The 17,331-nt window shown below is 41.6% G+C and overlaps 3 protein-coding genes and 1 long non-coding RNA gene across 6 annotated transcripts in view; 2 read left to right on the top strand and 2 right to left on the bottom strand.

Annotated features, from left to right (window-relative positions):
* hps4 (HPS4 biogenesis of lysosomal organelles complex 3 subunit 2) overlaps positions 1-6,048 on the top strand; it is a 31,480-nt gene extending 25,432 nt beyond the window's left edge. The window contains exons 2-12 of one of the 2 annotated variants that reach the window (XM_077601279.1): positions 2,032-2,134; positions 2,216-2,359; positions 2,426-2,533; positions 2,743-2,859; positions 2,980-3,074; positions 3,888-3,957; positions 4,038-4,159; positions 4,545-5,031; positions 5,258-5,384; positions 5,461-5,572; positions 5,750-6,048. In XM_077601279.1, coding sequence (XP_077457405.1) covers positions 2,032-2,134; positions 2,216-2,359; positions 2,426-2,533; positions 2,743-2,859; positions 2,980-3,074; positions 3,888-3,957; positions 4,038-4,159; positions 4,545-5,031; positions 5,258-5,384; positions 5,461-5,572; positions 5,750-5,921 — 1,657 coding nt within the window. In that variant the 3' untranslated portion in view covers positions 5,922-6,048. Of the gene's footprint in view, positions 1-2,031; positions 2,135-2,215; positions 2,360-2,425; positions 2,534-2,742; positions 2,860-2,979; positions 3,075-3,887; positions 3,958-4,037; positions 4,163-4,544; positions 5,032-5,257; positions 5,385-5,460; positions 5,573-5,749 lie in introns of both variants that reach the window. The other variant, XM_077601278.1, reaches the window with a different exon arrangement.
* Positions 3,533-8,491, bottom strand: LOC144074718 (uncharacterized). 2 transcript variants are annotated; one of them, XR_013300366.1, is made up of 5 exons: positions 7,662-8,491; positions 7,070-7,512; positions 5,720-6,002; positions 4,907-5,075; positions 3,533-4,272 (listed from the first exon to the last, which is right to left on the bottom strand). It is a non-coding gene; the product is annotated as an uncharacterized LOC144074718 (long non-coding RNA). The 2 variants fall into 2 exon arrangements; XR_013300365.1 differs by having other exon boundaries at positions 7,070-8,490.
* Positions 6,401-8,421, top strand: LOC144074717 (uncharacterized). Its single transcript, XM_077601280.1, has 3 exons — positions 6,401-7,470; positions 7,637-7,781; positions 7,920-8,421. The coding sequence occupies exons 1-3, from the start codon at positions 7,071-7,073 to the stop codon at positions 8,194-8,196; spliced, it is 822 nt and encodes a 273-aa protein (XP_077457406.1). The 5' UTR covers positions 6,401-7,070; the 3' UTR covers positions 8,197-8,421.
* Positions 8,492-9,105: 614 nt separating the features above from the next.
* mlec (malectin) lies at positions 9,106-15,904 on the bottom strand. Its single transcript, XM_077601262.1, has 6 exons — positions 15,680-15,904; positions 15,104-15,386; positions 13,438-13,616; positions 13,193-13,369; positions 11,735-11,792; positions 9,106-11,665 (listed from the first exon to the last, which is right to left on the bottom strand). The coding sequence occupies exons 2-6, from the start codon at positions 15,309-15,311 to the stop codon at positions 11,421-11,423; spliced, it is 867 nt and encodes a 288-aa protein (XP_077457388.1). The 5' UTR covers positions 15,312-15,386; positions 15,680-15,904; the 3' UTR covers positions 9,106-11,420.
* Between the last annotated feature and the right edge of the window lie 1,427 nt (positions 15,905-17,331).

Below are 17,331 nucleotides of genomic sequence, written 5' to 3'. Positions count from 1 at the left end.
TGTCGTTTTTTGTTGTTGAAAAAAAGCCTTACTATACTATGTCGTTTTTTTAAGATAAAAGCCTTACTATACTATGTCGTTTGTTTTAGAAAAAAAACCTTACTATACTATGTTGTTTTTTTAAGAAAAAAGCCTTACTATACTATGTCGTTTTTTAAAAGAAAAAAGCCTTCGCATACTATGTCGTTTTTTCTAAGTAAAAAGCCTTACTATACTATGTCGTTTTTTAAGAAAAAAGCCTTATTATACTATGTCGTTTTTTTTAAGAAAAAAGCCTTACTATACTATGTCGTTTTTTTTTTTTAAAAAAGCCTTACTATACTATGTCGTTTTTTTAAAGAAAAAGCCTTACTATACTATGTCGTTTTTTTAAGAAAAAAGCCTTACTATACTATGTGGTTTTTTTTTTTTTGGAAAAAAAGCCTTACTATACTATGTCGTTTTTTGTTGTTGAAAAAAAGCCTTACTATACTATGTCGTTTTTTTTAAGATAAAAGCCTTACTATACTATGTTGTTTTTTTAAAGAAAAAAGCCTTACTATACTATGTCGTTTTTTAAAGAAAAAAGCCTTACTATACTATGTCGTTTTTTTAAAGAAAAAAGCCTTAGTATACTATGTCGTTTTTTTAAAGAAAAAAGCCTTACAATACTATGTTGTTTTTCTAAGAAAAAAGCCTTACTATACTATGTCGTTTTTTTTAAAGAAAAAGCCTTACTATACTATGTCATTTTTTTAAAAAAAAGCCTTACTATACTGTGTTTTTTTTGGGAAAAAAAGCCTTACTATACTATGTCGTTTTTTGTTGTTGATAAAAAGCCTTACTATACTATGTCGTTTTTTTAAGATAAAAGCCTTACTATACTATGTCGTTTTTTAAAGAAAAAAGCCTTACTATACTATGTCGTTTTGTTAAAGAAAAAACCCTTAGTATACTATGTCGTTTTGTTAAAGAAAAAAACCTTACAATACTATGTCATTTTTTAAAAGAAAAAAGCCTTCGCATACTATGTCGTTTTTTCTAAGTAAAAAGCCTTACTATACTATGTCGTTTTTTAAGAAAAAAGCCTTACTATACTATGTCGTTTTTTTTAAGAAAAAAGCCTTACTATACTATGTCGTTTTTTAAGAAAAAAGCCTTACTATACTATGTCGTTTTTTTAAAGAAAAAGCCTTACTATACTATGTCGTTTTTTTAAGAAAAAAAGCCTATACTATGTGTTTTTTTTTTTTTTTTTTTAAAAGCCTTACTATACTATGTCGTTTTTTGTTGTTGAAAAAAAGCCTTACTATACTGTCGTTTTTTTAAGATAAAAGCCTTACTATGCTATGTCGTTATTTAAAGAAAAAAAGCCTTACTATACTATGTATAGTATACCACTATGCTATGTCGTTTTTTAAAGAAAAAAGCCTTAGTATACTATGTGGTTTTTTTAAAGAATTTAGCCTATGTCGTTTTTTTTAAAGAAAAAAGGCTTTGTATACTATGTCGTTTTTCTAAGAAAAAAGCTTTACTATACTATGTCGTTTTTTAAGAATAAAGCCTTACTATACTATGTCGTTTTTTAAAGAAAAAAGCCTTACTATACATGGTCGTTTTTTAAGAAAAAAGCCTTACTATACTATGTCGTTTTTTAAGAAAAAGCCTTAATATACTATGTTGTTTTTTAGAAAAAAAGCCTTACTATACTATGTCGTTTTTTTAAAAAGAAAAAAGCCTTACTATACTGTCGTTTTTCTAAGTAAAAAGCCTTCGTATACTATGTCGTTTTTTTAAGAAAAAAGCCTTACTATACTGTCATTTTTTAAGAAAAAAGCCTTACTATACTATGTCATTTTTTAAGAAAAAAGCCTTACTATACTAAGTTGTTTTTTTAAGAAAAAAGTCTTACTATACTATGTTGTTTTTTTTAGAAAAAAGCCTTTATATACTGTCGGTTTTGTTTAAAGAAAAAAAGCCTTACTATACTATGACGTAAAGCCTTGCTATACATGGTGCTTTAAATTTCCATTTTCCCATCCTTCCACACAGTGCTGGCTGCAGGTGTCATTTCTTCTTCCTCTACGATGGTTCCAAGGTGAAAGGAGAGGGAGACCCCACCAGTAAAGGCATATGTTACTTCTACCCAGAAGAGGTTTGTCTCCACAAACTGGCCTAACATCACCATTGACAAATAATCCTAAAGTGAATCATGACCAACCCGTCTATACCGCAGACCTCCACGGACAACCAGGAGCTCCTCTGCGGGCAACTGGCCGGCGTGGGCCGTTGCGTTTCGGAGATCTCGGCGTCCCCCGTTCGCGTCCTGAGGCTGCGTCGACACAAGTTTGCCATCCACACGCGTGACGACTTTTTCTGGGTAGCGTGTGTCAGATGTCTCATCAATCAGTGATACGTCGCTAACCCCATTTTTTCATATCTTTAGGCTCTTGGATGCTCTCCAGAAACCCCCACCACGAGTGTTTGCCAACTTCTGGATACGCTTATAAACCTCTTTTGTTTCTACAATGGCTCTGTGCGACAAAGCTATCAGGTATTTATGGATTTAAAAAAAAATATTTTGGATTCAATCCCTACCGATATTCACTCGTTTAGGGACGTAAGTAGACGTTTATGCAAAAGTCATCGTTAGCTTAACTTGAATTAAGACCAAACCGACAACAGGAATGTTGTGAAATGTAAAAAAAACAGACACAAATTTGACAATTTCGTCAATCTGGTTCGCTTTTTGGGACTCCGCAGCTTCAAAGTCAGGAAACGTTGGCCACTCGGTGGTCACGCTATCTTCTCCACGTACTCGCCGGACCTTCTGAGCTTCATCTGGTCTTCACTTCGTTGTCCACAATTGATTCTACAAATGTACGTCACAAGGTTTCATTTTCCAAAAGCAAAACAAACAATATTAATATGGTTGCGTTGTATTTTTTCTTCTTCTTGCATCTATTATGACGTATTATTAATTATGATATTGCTCACCAGGTGGACCCGCTTCTGCTCCTCAAGGCCGCCCTTATTCTCCAATCCTGCCAGCGCTGCCCTCTAGTGTTAGCAGGCTGCATTCTTTTCAGGGGAAGGTAAGCAGACTGACAGACGTGGGTTCAATCCCAGGTTGATCCTCACTGTGGAGTTTGCATGTGCTTGCGTAGGTTTTCTCTGGGTGAACCCCCCGCAGGCCGTAAACGATCCCCTGTTGGGCCACTTTTGGCCCGCAGCCAGCAGTTTGCCACCCCAGACTATTTAGTATTTAGGTGATTTTTTTTAGATAAACCTAAAATGCACGTTAATCTATGTAGAGAAACTGTTTTTTAATGTACACATAGAATAGTTTAGTGTTCTTTTCTTACTTGTAAACTCATTTTATCTCTAAATTGGACCAATAGATCTTCAGGGTGTTTTACTTGCGTGGGTGGCGCGTCTACACATATCTCTTTGCAAACCGCTGATGACACAATGGATGGAAAACCACTTCCCCTTTAAGAACTTCCTGTGTACAGGCTACCAATTCTAAATGAACAAGCAAGAAATCTTTTGTGTTCAATTCACATCAATAAAACTTTATTTGTCCACAGGGGCTAACAAAAAAAGAACCCAATTTGGGCTCGAAGTACTGAAGCGTTGGATAACTCGGCATGTCATTTTCAAGCTTAAAGGCCAAATATTAAAGTGACACGCAAATGACCGAGTGGTTAGCGCGTGGAACTCACAGTTCTGGGTCGAGGGTTTGATTCCTGCTCAGTCTCTGCTTGGCGCCCAAATTAGCTGGGATAGGCTCCAGCACCCTCCTCGAACCTTATGTAGAAATACAGTTTGGAAAAATGAATGAGTGGTTAGTTTTCACTAGAAATCGTAATTGTTTACTTCAATTTTTTGTCATCTCTGGTTCGCAGGGTGGTGAGCACACAGATGTCCCCGGCTCTTACCATGAAAGTTATGGTTCACGAAAGTGAAAACTTTAAGGTTAGTGAAAAAAAAATCATTATTCCAATTTTAATCGGGGTGCCAAAATGGAACATGTTGGATCATCTTTGTTTGTTCAGGCACAGTCGCCCAAGGGGCCGAGCACGCCGTGCTACTTCGACGACGCTGTCAGTTCCAAGTCCGTCTTCCTCACCGCGTTTGAGCTTCAGTACTTGCAGTCTGCTCCCGTCGAGCGAGAATGGTGGTAATGTCCTACTTTGCCCGTTTTTAGTTGCACGTCCGCATGATCATCATGACACTGAAATTCAGCTGAATTTGTCTGGCTGGCTTTGTTGGAGAAACTTCTCGTCAAACCTGGGTAGAGAAAAATAACACATTGAGATTTTTTGATTAGTTACCAGTAATTAATCAACCATTATAAGTGATAGTATAAAAATGAATCAAAACCCCTCCAGTGTATACAATTATACGACAACATTTAGTCCAAATAATCGGGTGTAATTTCAGAATCGACACTATTTCTGGTCAAAGTTTACTCAGCAGATCTTTAAAAGTACCAAAGTGATAGCTGTCAACTGCCATCATCCATGAAAGTAAGAAAAAAAAAAAACTTTGTTCTTCCTCAGGTCTCAAACTACTCCGACTAAAGATCCTCCCCTACGTCATAACCTGTCAAGGACACCATCCGATTCAACCTCTACAGAGTCTGCACCATCAGATCCATCGTCCTCCCCAAAAGTATCCTTCAGCCCTCGTTCATCCACCAATCCGTGCCCATCCAGTCCAAACGGAGCCACTTCCCACGGGACCGAGCGCGAAGCTCCACCGAATTCAAACGCCGACATTTCAAACCGAGATGGAGTCGAACGAGGCCGCTCTGACTCAAGCTCCGGCGTGGAAGGAAAAAACATAGACGCGAACCGAGGGGGGACAGACTTCCGCAACGAGGAATCGCAAGACCACACACGGGGGAAGGATAAAACTGTACCTGTCTACGCCGACGACAACCTTCTGGTCCCCATGACTCTCTACTTGCACCGAGTCAAGGGCCTGGTTCTGGCCCTGCTGGTGGAGCCTCACTTCTTACGTGACCAAGCTGCCATGGAGGAAGTGGTAAGAAACACCCCATTTCAACTCTCACTTCATTAAAATATGTCCTGGGGGAAAAAAAAGTGAAAGATATTCATCCTGGCACTAATATCTGCTACTAGAATATTTACAATCTCGGCGCAACCCTCCGAATTTGAATGTGAAAAAGGCCCGGCGGCCATCGGGAACAGTTCACGAGTGCACTAACTCGCCTTTGTGATGCTAATCCCCCTTTACGTTTGTTTCCCAGTACCACAGCTGCTTAGCTTCGCTCAACGGACTGGAGGCCCATCTGAGGAGCGTCCCCCCGGGGACCCCGGCCGCCGCGAGACCCTACACCTTCGCCCATTACGACCGCGAGCAGGGCACGCTGACAAGTGAGGCGTCGTCCGCGGAGAGAAAGCGGTCCCGGATTCGCGCGGGACCCACATAGCGATTTGTGTGTCTCTGCAGCCAACCTGTCTGCTCGAGCAGGGAGACCCCCCGAGCCTCCTTTTGTCACGGCCGCCTCGCTTCTTCACTCGCATTTCTGTAACACTGAAACTCTGCAGGAGGCTATTATCAGGTCAGTACGCCAGTGACTGGCCACCGTGCTCGTTTAGAGTGGCGGGGGTGGGGGAATGCCTAGCGGGGATCGCGGCCGGGGGGCAGGGGAAGGATCTGTCAGCCAGCGCGTCACGGCAACACGGCGTTGCGCCAATATATCGCTCACCTTTGACTTTCCTTTTCGTCGTCACCGCAGGAACGCCTCGGCCGCCGTCTACGGGGTCCGCAGCGTGGCGCAGGAGACGTACTTCGCGCAACATGGAGCGGCGCTGGTGAACTCGGGGGTCCCCGACCACCGGGACAGCGCCTTCTCGCTGCCCGCCAAGGCCCGGCACAGACTGCTCAAACACGGCGTTAACTTACTTTGACGTGATGGCGCCAGGAGTTGAAGTATTGGAAGTCCGTTCAAGATGAGTCCAAGTCTTCCATCACGCAGTCTTTCAAGCATCCTTTTAAAAAAAAGTTTTTAAGTTGTTAAGTTAGTGAGTCACAATTTCACATGTTTTACATAAATATAATAAACGTTATTAAAATTATGTCTAAGACAATTTGAAAAGAAGCCTTCCACCACGCAGTCTTTCAAGCATCCTTTTTTTAAAATAGAAAATATTTAAGTTGTTAAGTTAGGGAGTCACAATTTCACATGTTTTACGTAAATATAATAAACACTATTATAATTATGTCTAAGACAATTTGAGTCGAAGTCCTCCACCACTCAGTCTTTCAAGCATCCTTTAAAAAATTGAAAATATTTAAGTTAGGCAGTCACAATTTCACATGTTTTACGTAAATATAATAATCGTTATTAAATTATGTATAAGACAATTTGAAGTTTTTGTAATGACTAAAAGTAGGTTCTTGCCATGTAAAGAATTAAAGGTCTTAACACACTACTTTGAATAGCTGTCCACTGTGGTGCCTATTTTTTCTGAAAGGTTTTAAAGTAAAAAGTGGCCCAAAAATACGACTCAAGTTAACTAAAGTGTACTTAAGTTATCCTAAATGATTGTATTGTATATTGCTTACCGATTTAACAGCCCATAATGAATCGTATCTTAACAGGCAAAGGTGACTACGCAGTGGCAGCTTTTTGAAATTACAGCGGGAAAAGGACCCATTTGTACCGTTTTATCGATATTACTAACATTCGATTTAATTTCGTTTAAAAAGACGTTGTCCCAAAAACAGCATTCGCCTCCTGTGCATGCGTTTGTGGGTCTCGCTAACACGCCGAAGTTCCAAATATATGAAGTCATTAGCGTCATTAGCTAACTAGCTGAATATGAATGGGCTTGCTAGGCGCTCGTCGGGGCGCCTCATTATGCAAGCGCATTAAAAGAAAACAGCGGGGAGTCAAGCGACTTCGAACAAAACAAAACAAAACAAAAAAAGAGGGAGGACCAGGATTCAAATTCCAAGTGGAAAAGTTGTTCCCATTGTGAAGCTGCTTATAAAGAGGACGAACGACTCGGCGGCCGACACCAACTTACTACGTGTTCGGATACAGAAACCTTACCATGGCCTTGACACACTTGCACCCGTGGATTGCTTTTCTTCTCGTCTCGGTGATTATCAGCCACGCCGGAGGTCGCCCCGCCGGAGGTCGCCGCGCGCCAGCCCCGCAGCCGGCGAGCTCGACCCGTACCAGGACAACCAGGGAGAGCCGCGGGGCCGCGGAGGCTCGCCGGGAACGCTGCGCCGAGCTCACGGCGTCCTGGCAGGAGAATTCTTACGGGAACCCCAGGGACAATTCCACCGCGGTGCGCCTCGTCGTCAGGCCGCTGGGCGCGGGTATTTCCCGGGGCTTGGTCTTCCCGGAGAGGCCGCTCTTCACTTTCGTTCGGCGGGTGTACCGGTGCTGTCAAGACGGACTGGATTGCAGGAGCGTGAAGGGACTGCAGGGTCGCTTTGGAAGAGGTAAGTCGGTGGAAATAACTAGTATTTACGACACAAAATGTCCTAAAAAAGGGGGGAAAAGAACAAATTTAGTTGTGGAGTAGATGCAATGCTTTCTACATACAAATGACTCCTAGCGTGCTTTTTAACCAAGAGTTTTAACCAATGTGGTCTTGGTTCTTCTTAGGTTCGGACGTGGAGCTGCTCCTCACCAAAGAGATCTTCTCGTTAAGCATCAGGAGAGCCGAGCTTCACCTCCAGTTAACAAACCCGCAACAGATCGACGTCCGTCCTTCGCTTCTTAGCATGGCCAAGAGCAACTTGCCGACCAGGTGAGTCTTCAACTTGGTACGATAACAGGGTTAAAGTGACCTTCGTGGCGGGCGGGCCTCCCAGTTCAAAAACCATCGGATCTTCACAACTGGTCTCTTCCTTTCCCCTAAATCTACTTCTTCTTTGGCCTCTTCCAGGTTCATTTCCAAGTCTCACGGCACCATCCTGGAGCTGCGAGTGGATCTCTTGTTCCTTTTCCGGGGTCTTCAAGAGGTGGCCGGCGGGCCCGGAGGTGGTCACCACTTGTACGCGCTTTCCTCTGCGCGCGGAAAGTCGGATCTCCGGGATGAGGCGTGGGGGGAGCTGGAGCTGGCTTTGGCCTTAGGCTGCAGCCGAGCCGGAGTCGCCGTGCGTTGCGAAAGCAGCGGCGTGGGCCTCGTGCACACGCCTTTTGTGGCCCTCTACTACCGCTGAGGTCACGGCGGCCGGCCGACGGACACTGGACTCGACCACGCCGAGCTTTTCGATTTCCTTGCGAGCTGAGGGAAAAATGATGCACTTCTAAATCCTATATATTAATTTATAACGCTTGTGGTTTGTACAAATTCTATAAATATCTATACACTGTTTTTACGTTGGTTTTACTGTGGAGGGACAAAAGTTCCAATTTAAACTAGTAAACCTTATGTTTCAAGGTCAGTTAAGGTGAGCAAGAATATTTCTCTTTAATGCAGAAAAAATAATTTTTTGTTCCCAACAAAATTGTGCTCATAATATGAATTGGCGTATTAGCATTTAAATGCTAATATATTAGCATTGATGGCATATTGCCATAATGTTTAGCTTTTTAAGATTTTTTAAAGTATAAAACATGAAATATTTCTATTTTAAATCTTTTACATATAAAGTACCTAATCATTAAACATTTAAATATTCTATTTTTAAATGTAATATTTAACATTGACAAGTGAAACATGAAAATAATCGACATTGTGTGTTTTATATTCTAAATTTTACATCTTAAAAATACTGGGATAAGAAAAAAATGTAAAATTCTGTTTTAAATTTCCAAAAACTAATTTGAACTTTTTTTCCTACAAATGAAAAACAAACTCTAAACAAATCTTTTGTCAATTTTTTAAAAAAAGGAAATCATTAAATAAGACAGAAAAAAAAAGTTTTACTTTTTGTCTAAAAAACTAAATAGAAAAAGTGTAAATATATGCTTCATTAAAAATGTTAAACTTTACAAAAAAAGGGAAACTAAACATTCTCTTCATATATAAAAGGTCATTTAACTTTTTACCTTAAACACGGTCTTCCACTTGACCAGGCCGCATGCAAAACCTGACGTGAATTTTGGGGAAAAACCAGCGGCGACAGTCTGATAAAATAGCACATTTATTAAAAAGAGACAGCGCTTGAGCTGCTGCTGCCATCAAGCCTCAGAGGAGCATTTGTTCATCCAAAACGGTACAGAAAGATCATACAGGGCCATCGGATGCAATCGCGCTGGGACAATTTTTTCCATTTTTTTTCTCTTTTAAAACGCTGCCTGGACGGTGGAGACGCCGGCCGAGATCCCAAATCCGTCTCCCTTTTAATTTATTATTATTATTATTTAATTGAACTCACATATACTATACAGTTGGAAAGTAAGACACGGGGAGGGGGCGGGGCTTTCCGCTCGACGGGGTACAATATAATAATATCACAAGGTGAAAAAGAAAACAAAGCTTAAAAAGAACCGTCTTCGAACATGGCTGGGTGGATCTCCCTGATTTATTGAACGCTTCAAAAGAAGTAGAAAGATAGGACGCCATGTTGCGTAGCTAAGTACGGATGGAGTCTTTGGTTCGCATGTAAAAGGACAAACGAGCGGATCTTCATTCCACTTTCGTGCTTTTAGAAATCAGACCAAGTCACGGCAGTACCGAGATCTTGAAAATTCCAATAAAACTCCCTCTTTCCGACTCCAAAATCAAATCCCGCCGACCCGTGACGGTTCTTTCACCCCAAAAACGACTCCGTACGAGAGACAAAAGAAGGCTGACGATGGTAAACGCGCAAAGTATTCCATAATTCAAGGCAACGACACACACGAGGCAGTGCAAAATATCACAAATAAATCATGTTGAAAGAACCCCCCATTAAAAAAAAGACATTTCAAACCCTAAATCCAATTTCCGATTTAAATTACACCAGTCATATATTGGATTTCTTGACAGGCATCTCATTGGACTGTCCGCTACATTTTTTTGTGGTTTTGAACCATTTCTCTCTCTTGAAGAAAGGCCACGGGGTTTGTTTCTTTTATGTTTTAAAGAGAAAACCGCTTAGAACCAAAAAAATCAAAAACCCAACACCCCAATTCCGACAAAAGTGAGGAAAACCGTTAAAGGATTAAAAAAAAAAAAAGATCTTGTACCATATACACACACACACACACGTGACCGTGGAATTCAGCAAAAACGGTGACTTTGGTGCTGAATGAAATGACGTTTTGGCAAAGAGGAGGAAGAAGGTGCTCACGTCTTGAAAAAGAAGTAAAAAAAAATGCACGCAAGGCAAGGAAATGGCACCAAATTCTATGTATCAGTCAAAAAAATTAGAAAGCGCGACCATGGGGGTGTCCAAACTGTGGCCCGCTACCCAGTTTTTATTGGCCCGCAGCAAAATGAAAATAGCATTGAATCCAATCCACGAAAAATTCAGACTTTTGTTGCGTCTCTCACCTTATAAAACAAGATAGTGACATAAACTGCGTTTTCTTATTATAATGTCAGAAACTGTGTAGAATTACAGTATTTAGAAAATCAATATTTCCTTGACTTTTTAGTGGGTTCACTGGTCAAAGTTCATTTCAGTTGTGTCAATAATTTACTTCTGATGTATCCATTTTTTCACGTTTTAAATGCAAAATGATATACTTGACAGTCTTCTAATAGCTGAAGATTATTGTGTTGTGGTAAACCTCAACTCATTCATAATTACAGAAATAAAATCCATTTCAACTGGCAAGTTTAGTATTTAATAATCATATTTCACCCCAGTTTTGCTCTTTAAGTGACGACCTCCATCCACTGTTAAAGCTGAGAAGCGCAAGACAATTCAGGTTGAATTTAATGTTATTGTGCAGGGCCACACTCAATGCGATTTGTCATTAGCCGCGGGCCAATCAAACCTGGGCGGCACACGCCATCGTTTGGACACCCCCGGACGTGAACCTTCAGCCGGATATTAACGATATTGAATCACGAAGACAGACGAGAGGCTTGTAAACCCAGATGCGGAAACGCCGGGAGAGAAAAGGAAAATGCTTGCTGTGGTTCCCTCTGAGTCGGAGGAGCGCGCCGGACAAATCCGAGAGTTTCTTAAACGTCGCGCCGTGCCAAACACAGAAAAGCGGACGCCGCGACCCACCCGTCCAAAACTGGCGAAGGCGTGTTTAGCTTTTGAGGACTGGGTCCGCTCAACGAAAGAATGGAGAATGTCAGGGAAAGCAGACTCCGAAAGGCTGACGCCGACTCGGCTTTTCGTCCCGTAAGCGCCCGCGTTTTTTTCTTTTTTTTTGTCTTTAATCGTCCTCCGTGGTCCGTATTCCCTCCGAGACGTTTGCACGATTGGCCTATTTAACGCCGCCCCCTCCGCTCCCCTCACCTGTCGCGTGGTCCGGTGTCCGTCGGGGGGGGGCGTCCTCACAGCCGACAGAGGCAGAACAAGGTGGGGATGAAGACGCCGAACGACACCAGGATGGGGAACATGAGGCTGCTGTTGTCGGCGGCGTACGGGTTGGGCGTCCGGGGTCCCGACTGGACCCTGGGCTTGGAATCGGGCGGGATTTTCTTCTTGCCCGCGTCTTCGCCTCCCTCGCCGTCTTCGTCGTCGTCCTCCTCTTCCTCGTGCTTCTCCAAGCCGGGGTGAGGCTGGAGTTTGGGCACGTCTTTCCGCAACGAGAAAGAAAATGTCAATGCCGTTTCATTTAAGGAAAAATTAAGTTCGGGAAAACTACCTTCTGGGGTTCCTTTCATCACGTAGAGAGCGCAGACCTTCGGGTTATCGTAATAGCCCTGAAAAAAATAAAAATAAAAAAGTCACCATGGGCAACACTACTTGTGCAGAGGTTTTACGATTTTGTTGATATAAATTTTTACATTACACTTATGGATTATTTTCTAACCTTAACTCATTATCTGCCATAGCAAAACATTTGCAAATCCCAATCTTGTTTTTTTTTTTTTACCCGATTCCAATCCTCTGAAATTGACATGATTGGGCCCGATTAATTCCAATCTGATTTATGTTTGTTTGCTTATTTATTTTTATTTTTTATTTTGGCAGATTTGGTCCTCCATACAGGTCAGTCGAACCTTTGGCCTGGCGACCTAGACAGCGCCCCCAATGGTTTCCAGGTGGCGTTATGTAGCTGAATACAACAGGTAACGTTCCGCTTAAGGACGCAGAAGTTGATGATTTAACTGTCACGTGACTACATTTCCTCATTTCTCTTCAATGTAAGACAAAATAACTTTTAATCAGCCGTAAAATAGAAAGTCATTCATCTTAAAGAAACTACAATATAGATATAAAACTTGATTCAACAATTGTTTGTTGCAATTTGGGCTATGGAAGAAAGTGTCCATTTTTTTGAATGGGGTAGTGCACAATTTTTAAAAAGTCAGAGCGGCATGGTCAATCAAAAGCAGAATTAAAAAAAAACTAAACAGCTATGACATCATACCCATCTACCGTGGGCATCTTGGCGGTCTGAAAGGGCCAATCTGTATAAATCACAAGTCACGACACGGTAATGTTGCCGTATTTTATATCTGATTACTGTGTAGATGAAAGAATCAGGACTTCCATTAAGGTGATAGTGTGAATTACAAAAATAAAACTCTCATCTACAGTAGGCCCTTGTGAGGAATATAAGGATATATTCATGCTCAAACGCCGCCTGGGGCAAGCTGATTTGTTTCTTCCAACTTTGAAACTGTCTTCAGTGTGAAAATGAGTCATGCGTTTATGCGGCTCACATCACAAAGACACTTACTCAAATTTCAACTTGAATAGATCAACAAAAGGCTCATTATTACAAAAAATCTAAATCTAAAATCTAAAATGGTAGTCTCACTGACTGAAGTAATGAAAACGGATCTAAAAAGTATCTCATTATTCACGCATCTAGCTCATGGATTTAAACTGCCGAGAGATGTTAAAAAAGCGAATTAATTATGAGCTGTATTAATGCATTTTTAATCTCACCTAAAAACCACTTCCTCATTAAAAGAATCATAGATCTTTAGAGATTTTTTTTTTCCTGGGCGAGTGATTAATAATGGCATTTTAATTCATTTCAGTGGGGATAATTAAATACAGCGTACAAGTAATTAAGCGACAAACATAGTGCGGGACGGAATTAAAATCGTAAATCTCTTTTCCAAGATGTCAGTGGTGACATTGAACTCACCTTGACAAATTCAACGGTGAGCTTCCCGTTGAAGGTCGACACCTCGCCTTGCACGCTCAGTTTCCCACGCCGAATGGAGAAGGCCACGATTTCGTCGTGCGCCGTACTGTGGCCCACTCGGTCAAAGATATCCAGGTCCTTCACCACCACGTGACCGTTTAGCCGGACGTCAAACACCTGGTAAACAAGTTTACGTTACGTACACGTCTACAACATTGACGGGGGAACGTCACGTGACGTGATACCTTTTGTTGCGACTGGGCAAAGTAAACCTCGGCGTACTTCATCACCAGAATATAGTCCCCTTCCTCTCGTATAGGGATGTCGTATCCAAAAGTGTCTTCGTTGTAGCGCTCGGTTTGGTAGAGAACTTGATCTTCGGGACTGGAGCGGAGGATGGGCAGGCGCATTCCATAATCAGAAGCTGCGAAGATAAATGAAAGCACTTTTAGAGTCGGAAAGGCTCTAGCTGAAAGATCACGTCTCAACTCTACGCATCAATCAAAGCCAACAATGTCCATGAGCAGTTTCATTTACATGCGTTGTCCCTTTAAGAAGCTACGTCAGTCAGGGTCTTAAGTTCTCCAACAAAAAACAATAAAAGTCCGGGAAATTTGTAGCTTTTCTTTAGCCTAATAATTACTAGGGCATGAAGTATGACTAAATAGTAATTCGCAGTTTGTATTTAGGGAATTTGAGCAACGATTTAAATGGTAATTATCAATAATGTTCCGGGCGACCAATCGACCGTGTACCACTCTATGAATGGCAGGAAACGTTGCGCTATTGTTTTTCTTTTCACCACTTAAAACCTCTCTAATGCATTAAAGATAAGCGCTTAATTTTTAATGTCTACGGACCCCACACAAAAAGACTCCGAAGTGATTTCTCGTTTCTCGTATTTTTTTTTTTTTTTAAATCATATTTTGGAAATCTGTCTTTTACCTCAGAAAAGCTCAAGTGTCACTAATAAACGGCAGAACCATTTGCAGATGGAAAAATGTGGATCCTAAATCCTTGAGAACAAATCCATAGCCGCTCTGGAAGACTGGGAACATCTAAAATGGGAGGAGCTAAGTGGTGCTTTGTATACATGGTGTGTGACAATACGTCAATATTGTGATATATCGTTATGCATCCTATTAAATTATTGTTAAATAGCTAGAATCATTAGATCATTTTAAAAGGTGTCAATATTTAAAAGAAACTGAATTTTCCATTGCAAGTGTCTCTGTTAAGACACTCAAGATTGCGGGTTTTCACTTTAAAATAAGAATTCTGACTTTATTCTGAATTTGTACTGTAAAAATCAGCATTAAGTCCGACTCCTGTCTTTATACACGAGTCATTGAAATGCCCTTTACACCTCAAATCTAATAGATTGGATTGGATAAATTTATTCATCCTGTATTCTGGAAATTTGATTGTGACAGTAGCAAGAGGGTGAGAATGCAGATATAGGAAAGGCATAGTTACAAGTTAGACAATACAGTCGCAAAGGCTGCAGAACAACAAAGCAAAAGCACAAAGTACAAAGCAAAGCAAAGTATATGGGATCATTAAGTTGACGGTCACAAAACCAGCACTGTTATTTAAGTCAACCAATTACCTTTTTGATACCCTAGAGCGCCAATATTCAGTGACACAGTTTTGAAACTGTATCAAAACGGTTTCACACTGTACGGAAACAGTATGCAATGCCTCATCGTGTTATCACTACGTACAACATAGAGGTAATTTGGGGTTGCGATTATGGACACTTGATTATAAAAGATGATTGCGAGTCCAATATGAGTGACCTAGTTTATGACTCCATCACTGCAAAGACCATTTGTGGTTTTAGTTGAACTGGTTTGATCCTCTCCCATCATACATAACCAACCCATGCATGTAACCGTCGTGACGACCTACCTTTTCCGAGTTTGCCTTCCAAAGGGTCCTTCTTGAAATGAATCCCGTGCACGTCAACGTGCGATTCTCCCCCGGCATTGACAGCCCAGATGACCCTTTCGGCGAGATTGGGGCCGCCGCCGCCACCTCCACCGCCGTCCGCCCGGCATTGCACGAGCAAGCCGGCTGCAAGCAGCCCGGCGAAGAGCCGCGACGTGAGCCGCTGCATATCCCCAACGTAGTCCCGATCCAAGGCACGGTCAGTCGGTCAAATCCACGACTTCCGAGTTTGCCCCCGAATCCTGACGTCACAAGTCATGACATGCAATAAGATACAAGCAGCGAGTTAGCCGCAATGCTAAGCCTACCGCTACCCGGTAGCAGGACACGAGACAACGCCACAATAAAACGTTTACTCATTCAAGTGCAAAAACGAATAAAACCGTATCATGACACGCGTTTAGAACACGCACCGGTAGCGTACTCAAATACTATTAAACACACGCTCACGTCGCTAGTGATGCTAGGTGGCTAAGCGTACCTGTCTAACCAGAAAGACGTGGTCGAGTGGAGTGCGGCTAACATGTGTCTTACCTTTTTTCCTCGAAAATGTTGTCCGAGTCAACGCCTAGCACTGGAAAAACCGTCTCACCGGTTGCACACGCCGGCGAATAAAGGCAGAATTGGCCGTGTTCATATATTTGCCCGACGGTGGAGCGTTCAGCGTGGAACACTTGACGACTTTCATTCAAAGTATGAGTGTACCTACAGTGGCTGCTAGCTGCAGTGCAACGTAACGCAGTGGATGATTGACATCCATTCCGACCAATCACATTCTTCCTGTATTTCCTCTTACCGGCCCAGCTGCGTCTTCACTCCACGTTTCTTTTTCCAAGACGCTCTATAAAACGTGTTCATAAACATGCTTCTTGCGTGGCCTTTTTCACAACTGGCTACCATTGACGGCGATAGACGTCCAAGCTACTAGAACGGGGCAGCTCAAAAGAATGTAACGTCTATCGCTGTCAATGGTGATTGAACGACGAGACACTTATTAATTAATACGCGTAGCCTCGACGTTTTTGACCCGCCCCTTTTTGGCGTCGCTCCGTGAATGGCTGAGCTTTTGTCCAATCAGGAGCGTCCAACGCAAACGCAAGGCTTCAGCAAAGTGGAGCGACCCAAAAGGTTGCCATGGTGACTTTTAATCAATTTCGTACATGTTGAGCGTTCTCATTACGGGCCATTAACACTTTATGGGAAAAATTAATATTTTGGTCATTAAAACAAAAATAAATGCGTAAACATCACATTTTGGGCCACAATATTAGTAGTTTTTGGTATTAAACAGTGGACTGACTTCATGAGCCAAATATGGACTCCAGGTTTCAATTATTATTTTTCATATCGGCTATTTATCACGACTGTATTTATGTATATATTAACAAAAACATTTTGAGTGATCAATCAGCCTATCGTTTTTGTTTTTAGGATTTACTGTCGTCCGTCCGCCCTGATTTATAAAATGTCAATCAAAATAAAATAAAATGAATAAAAACTGAAATACACAGATTGTGAGGCTGCTTTTGAATGCCACACTTATCAAAGTACGTATTATATTTCAGTAGAAGACTGCCTATGAACATTGAGCGATATGATGAGATATATTTTATAGCCACAGCCCACGTTTATATATTCTAACGAAGTTAATATTTTGTGCAAACATTTGCTATTCTTTGTGTATATACACATTTCTCAAAGTGACATCTGCTCTTAAAGCAAATTCAATTATTCAATGCTTTTGGGTTAGCATATCCCATTTTAGACATGACATAAAACATGTTGGCAATTGCAAATGTTTTATGCAATAAATACTATTAGTAATTTATAATGTAAGAGGGCCTCACAGTGTGTCGGCCTCACAGCGGGAGACTTGGGTTCAAATCCAGGTCAGTCCACCTGTGTGTAGTTTGCATGTTCTCCCTAGCCCTGTGTGGGATTTCTCGGGGTACTCCGGTTCCCGCCCACATTCCAAAGACATGCATGGTAGGCTGATTGGACAGGGTGTCCCTCCGCCTCTGGACCGCAGTCAGCTGGGAAAGGCTCCAGCACCCCCTGCGACCTTAGTGAGGATAAATGCAATCTTGCAAAAGCCAATAGTTTGATTTTTACAATGTGTACAATGCTTAAATTCCGAATCTTGGACTTCTACAAGACCAAAAGTGGAAAAAAAATCATACTAAATCTGT

The sequence above is a fragment of the Stigmatopora argus genome, chromosome 5, assembly GCF_051989625.1.
Source record: "Stigmatopora argus isolate UIUO_Sarg chromosome 5, RoL_Sarg_1.0, whole genome shotgun sequence".
Lineage (NCBI taxonomy): Eukaryota > Metazoa > Chordata > Actinopteri > Syngnathiformes > Syngnathidae > Stigmatopora > Stigmatopora argus.
This window is presented reverse-complemented; position numbering and strand designations above follow the sequence as displayed.

Bases quoted from the DNA above. Each gene is read 5' to 3' on its own strand.
- LOC144074717 (XM_077601280.1), top strand. From the start codon at position 7,071: ATGGCCTTGACACACTTGCACCCGTGGATTGCTTTTCTTCTCGTCTCG. The intron at 7,471-7,636 runs GTAAGTCGGTGG...GGTTCTTCTTAG, and splicing joins GCAGGGTCGCTTTGGAAGAG to GTTCGGACGTGGAGCTGCTC. The intron at 7,782-7,919 runs GTGAGTCTTCAA...GGCCTCTTCCAG, and splicing joins AAGAGCAACTTGCCGACCAG to GTTCATTTCCAAGTCTCACG.
- mlec (XM_077601262.1), bottom strand. From the start codon at position 15,311: ATGCAGCGGCTCACGTCGCGGCTCTTCGCCGGGCTGCTTGCAGCCGGC. The intron at 13,617-15,103 runs GTAGGTCGTCAC...TTATCTTCGCAG, and splicing joins GGAAGGCAAACTCGGAAAAG to CTTCTGATTATGGAATGCGC. The intron at 11,666-11,734 runs GTAGTTTTCCCG...CGTTGCGGAAAG, and splicing joins GATGAAAGGAACCCCAGAAG to ACGTGCCCAAACTCCAGCCT.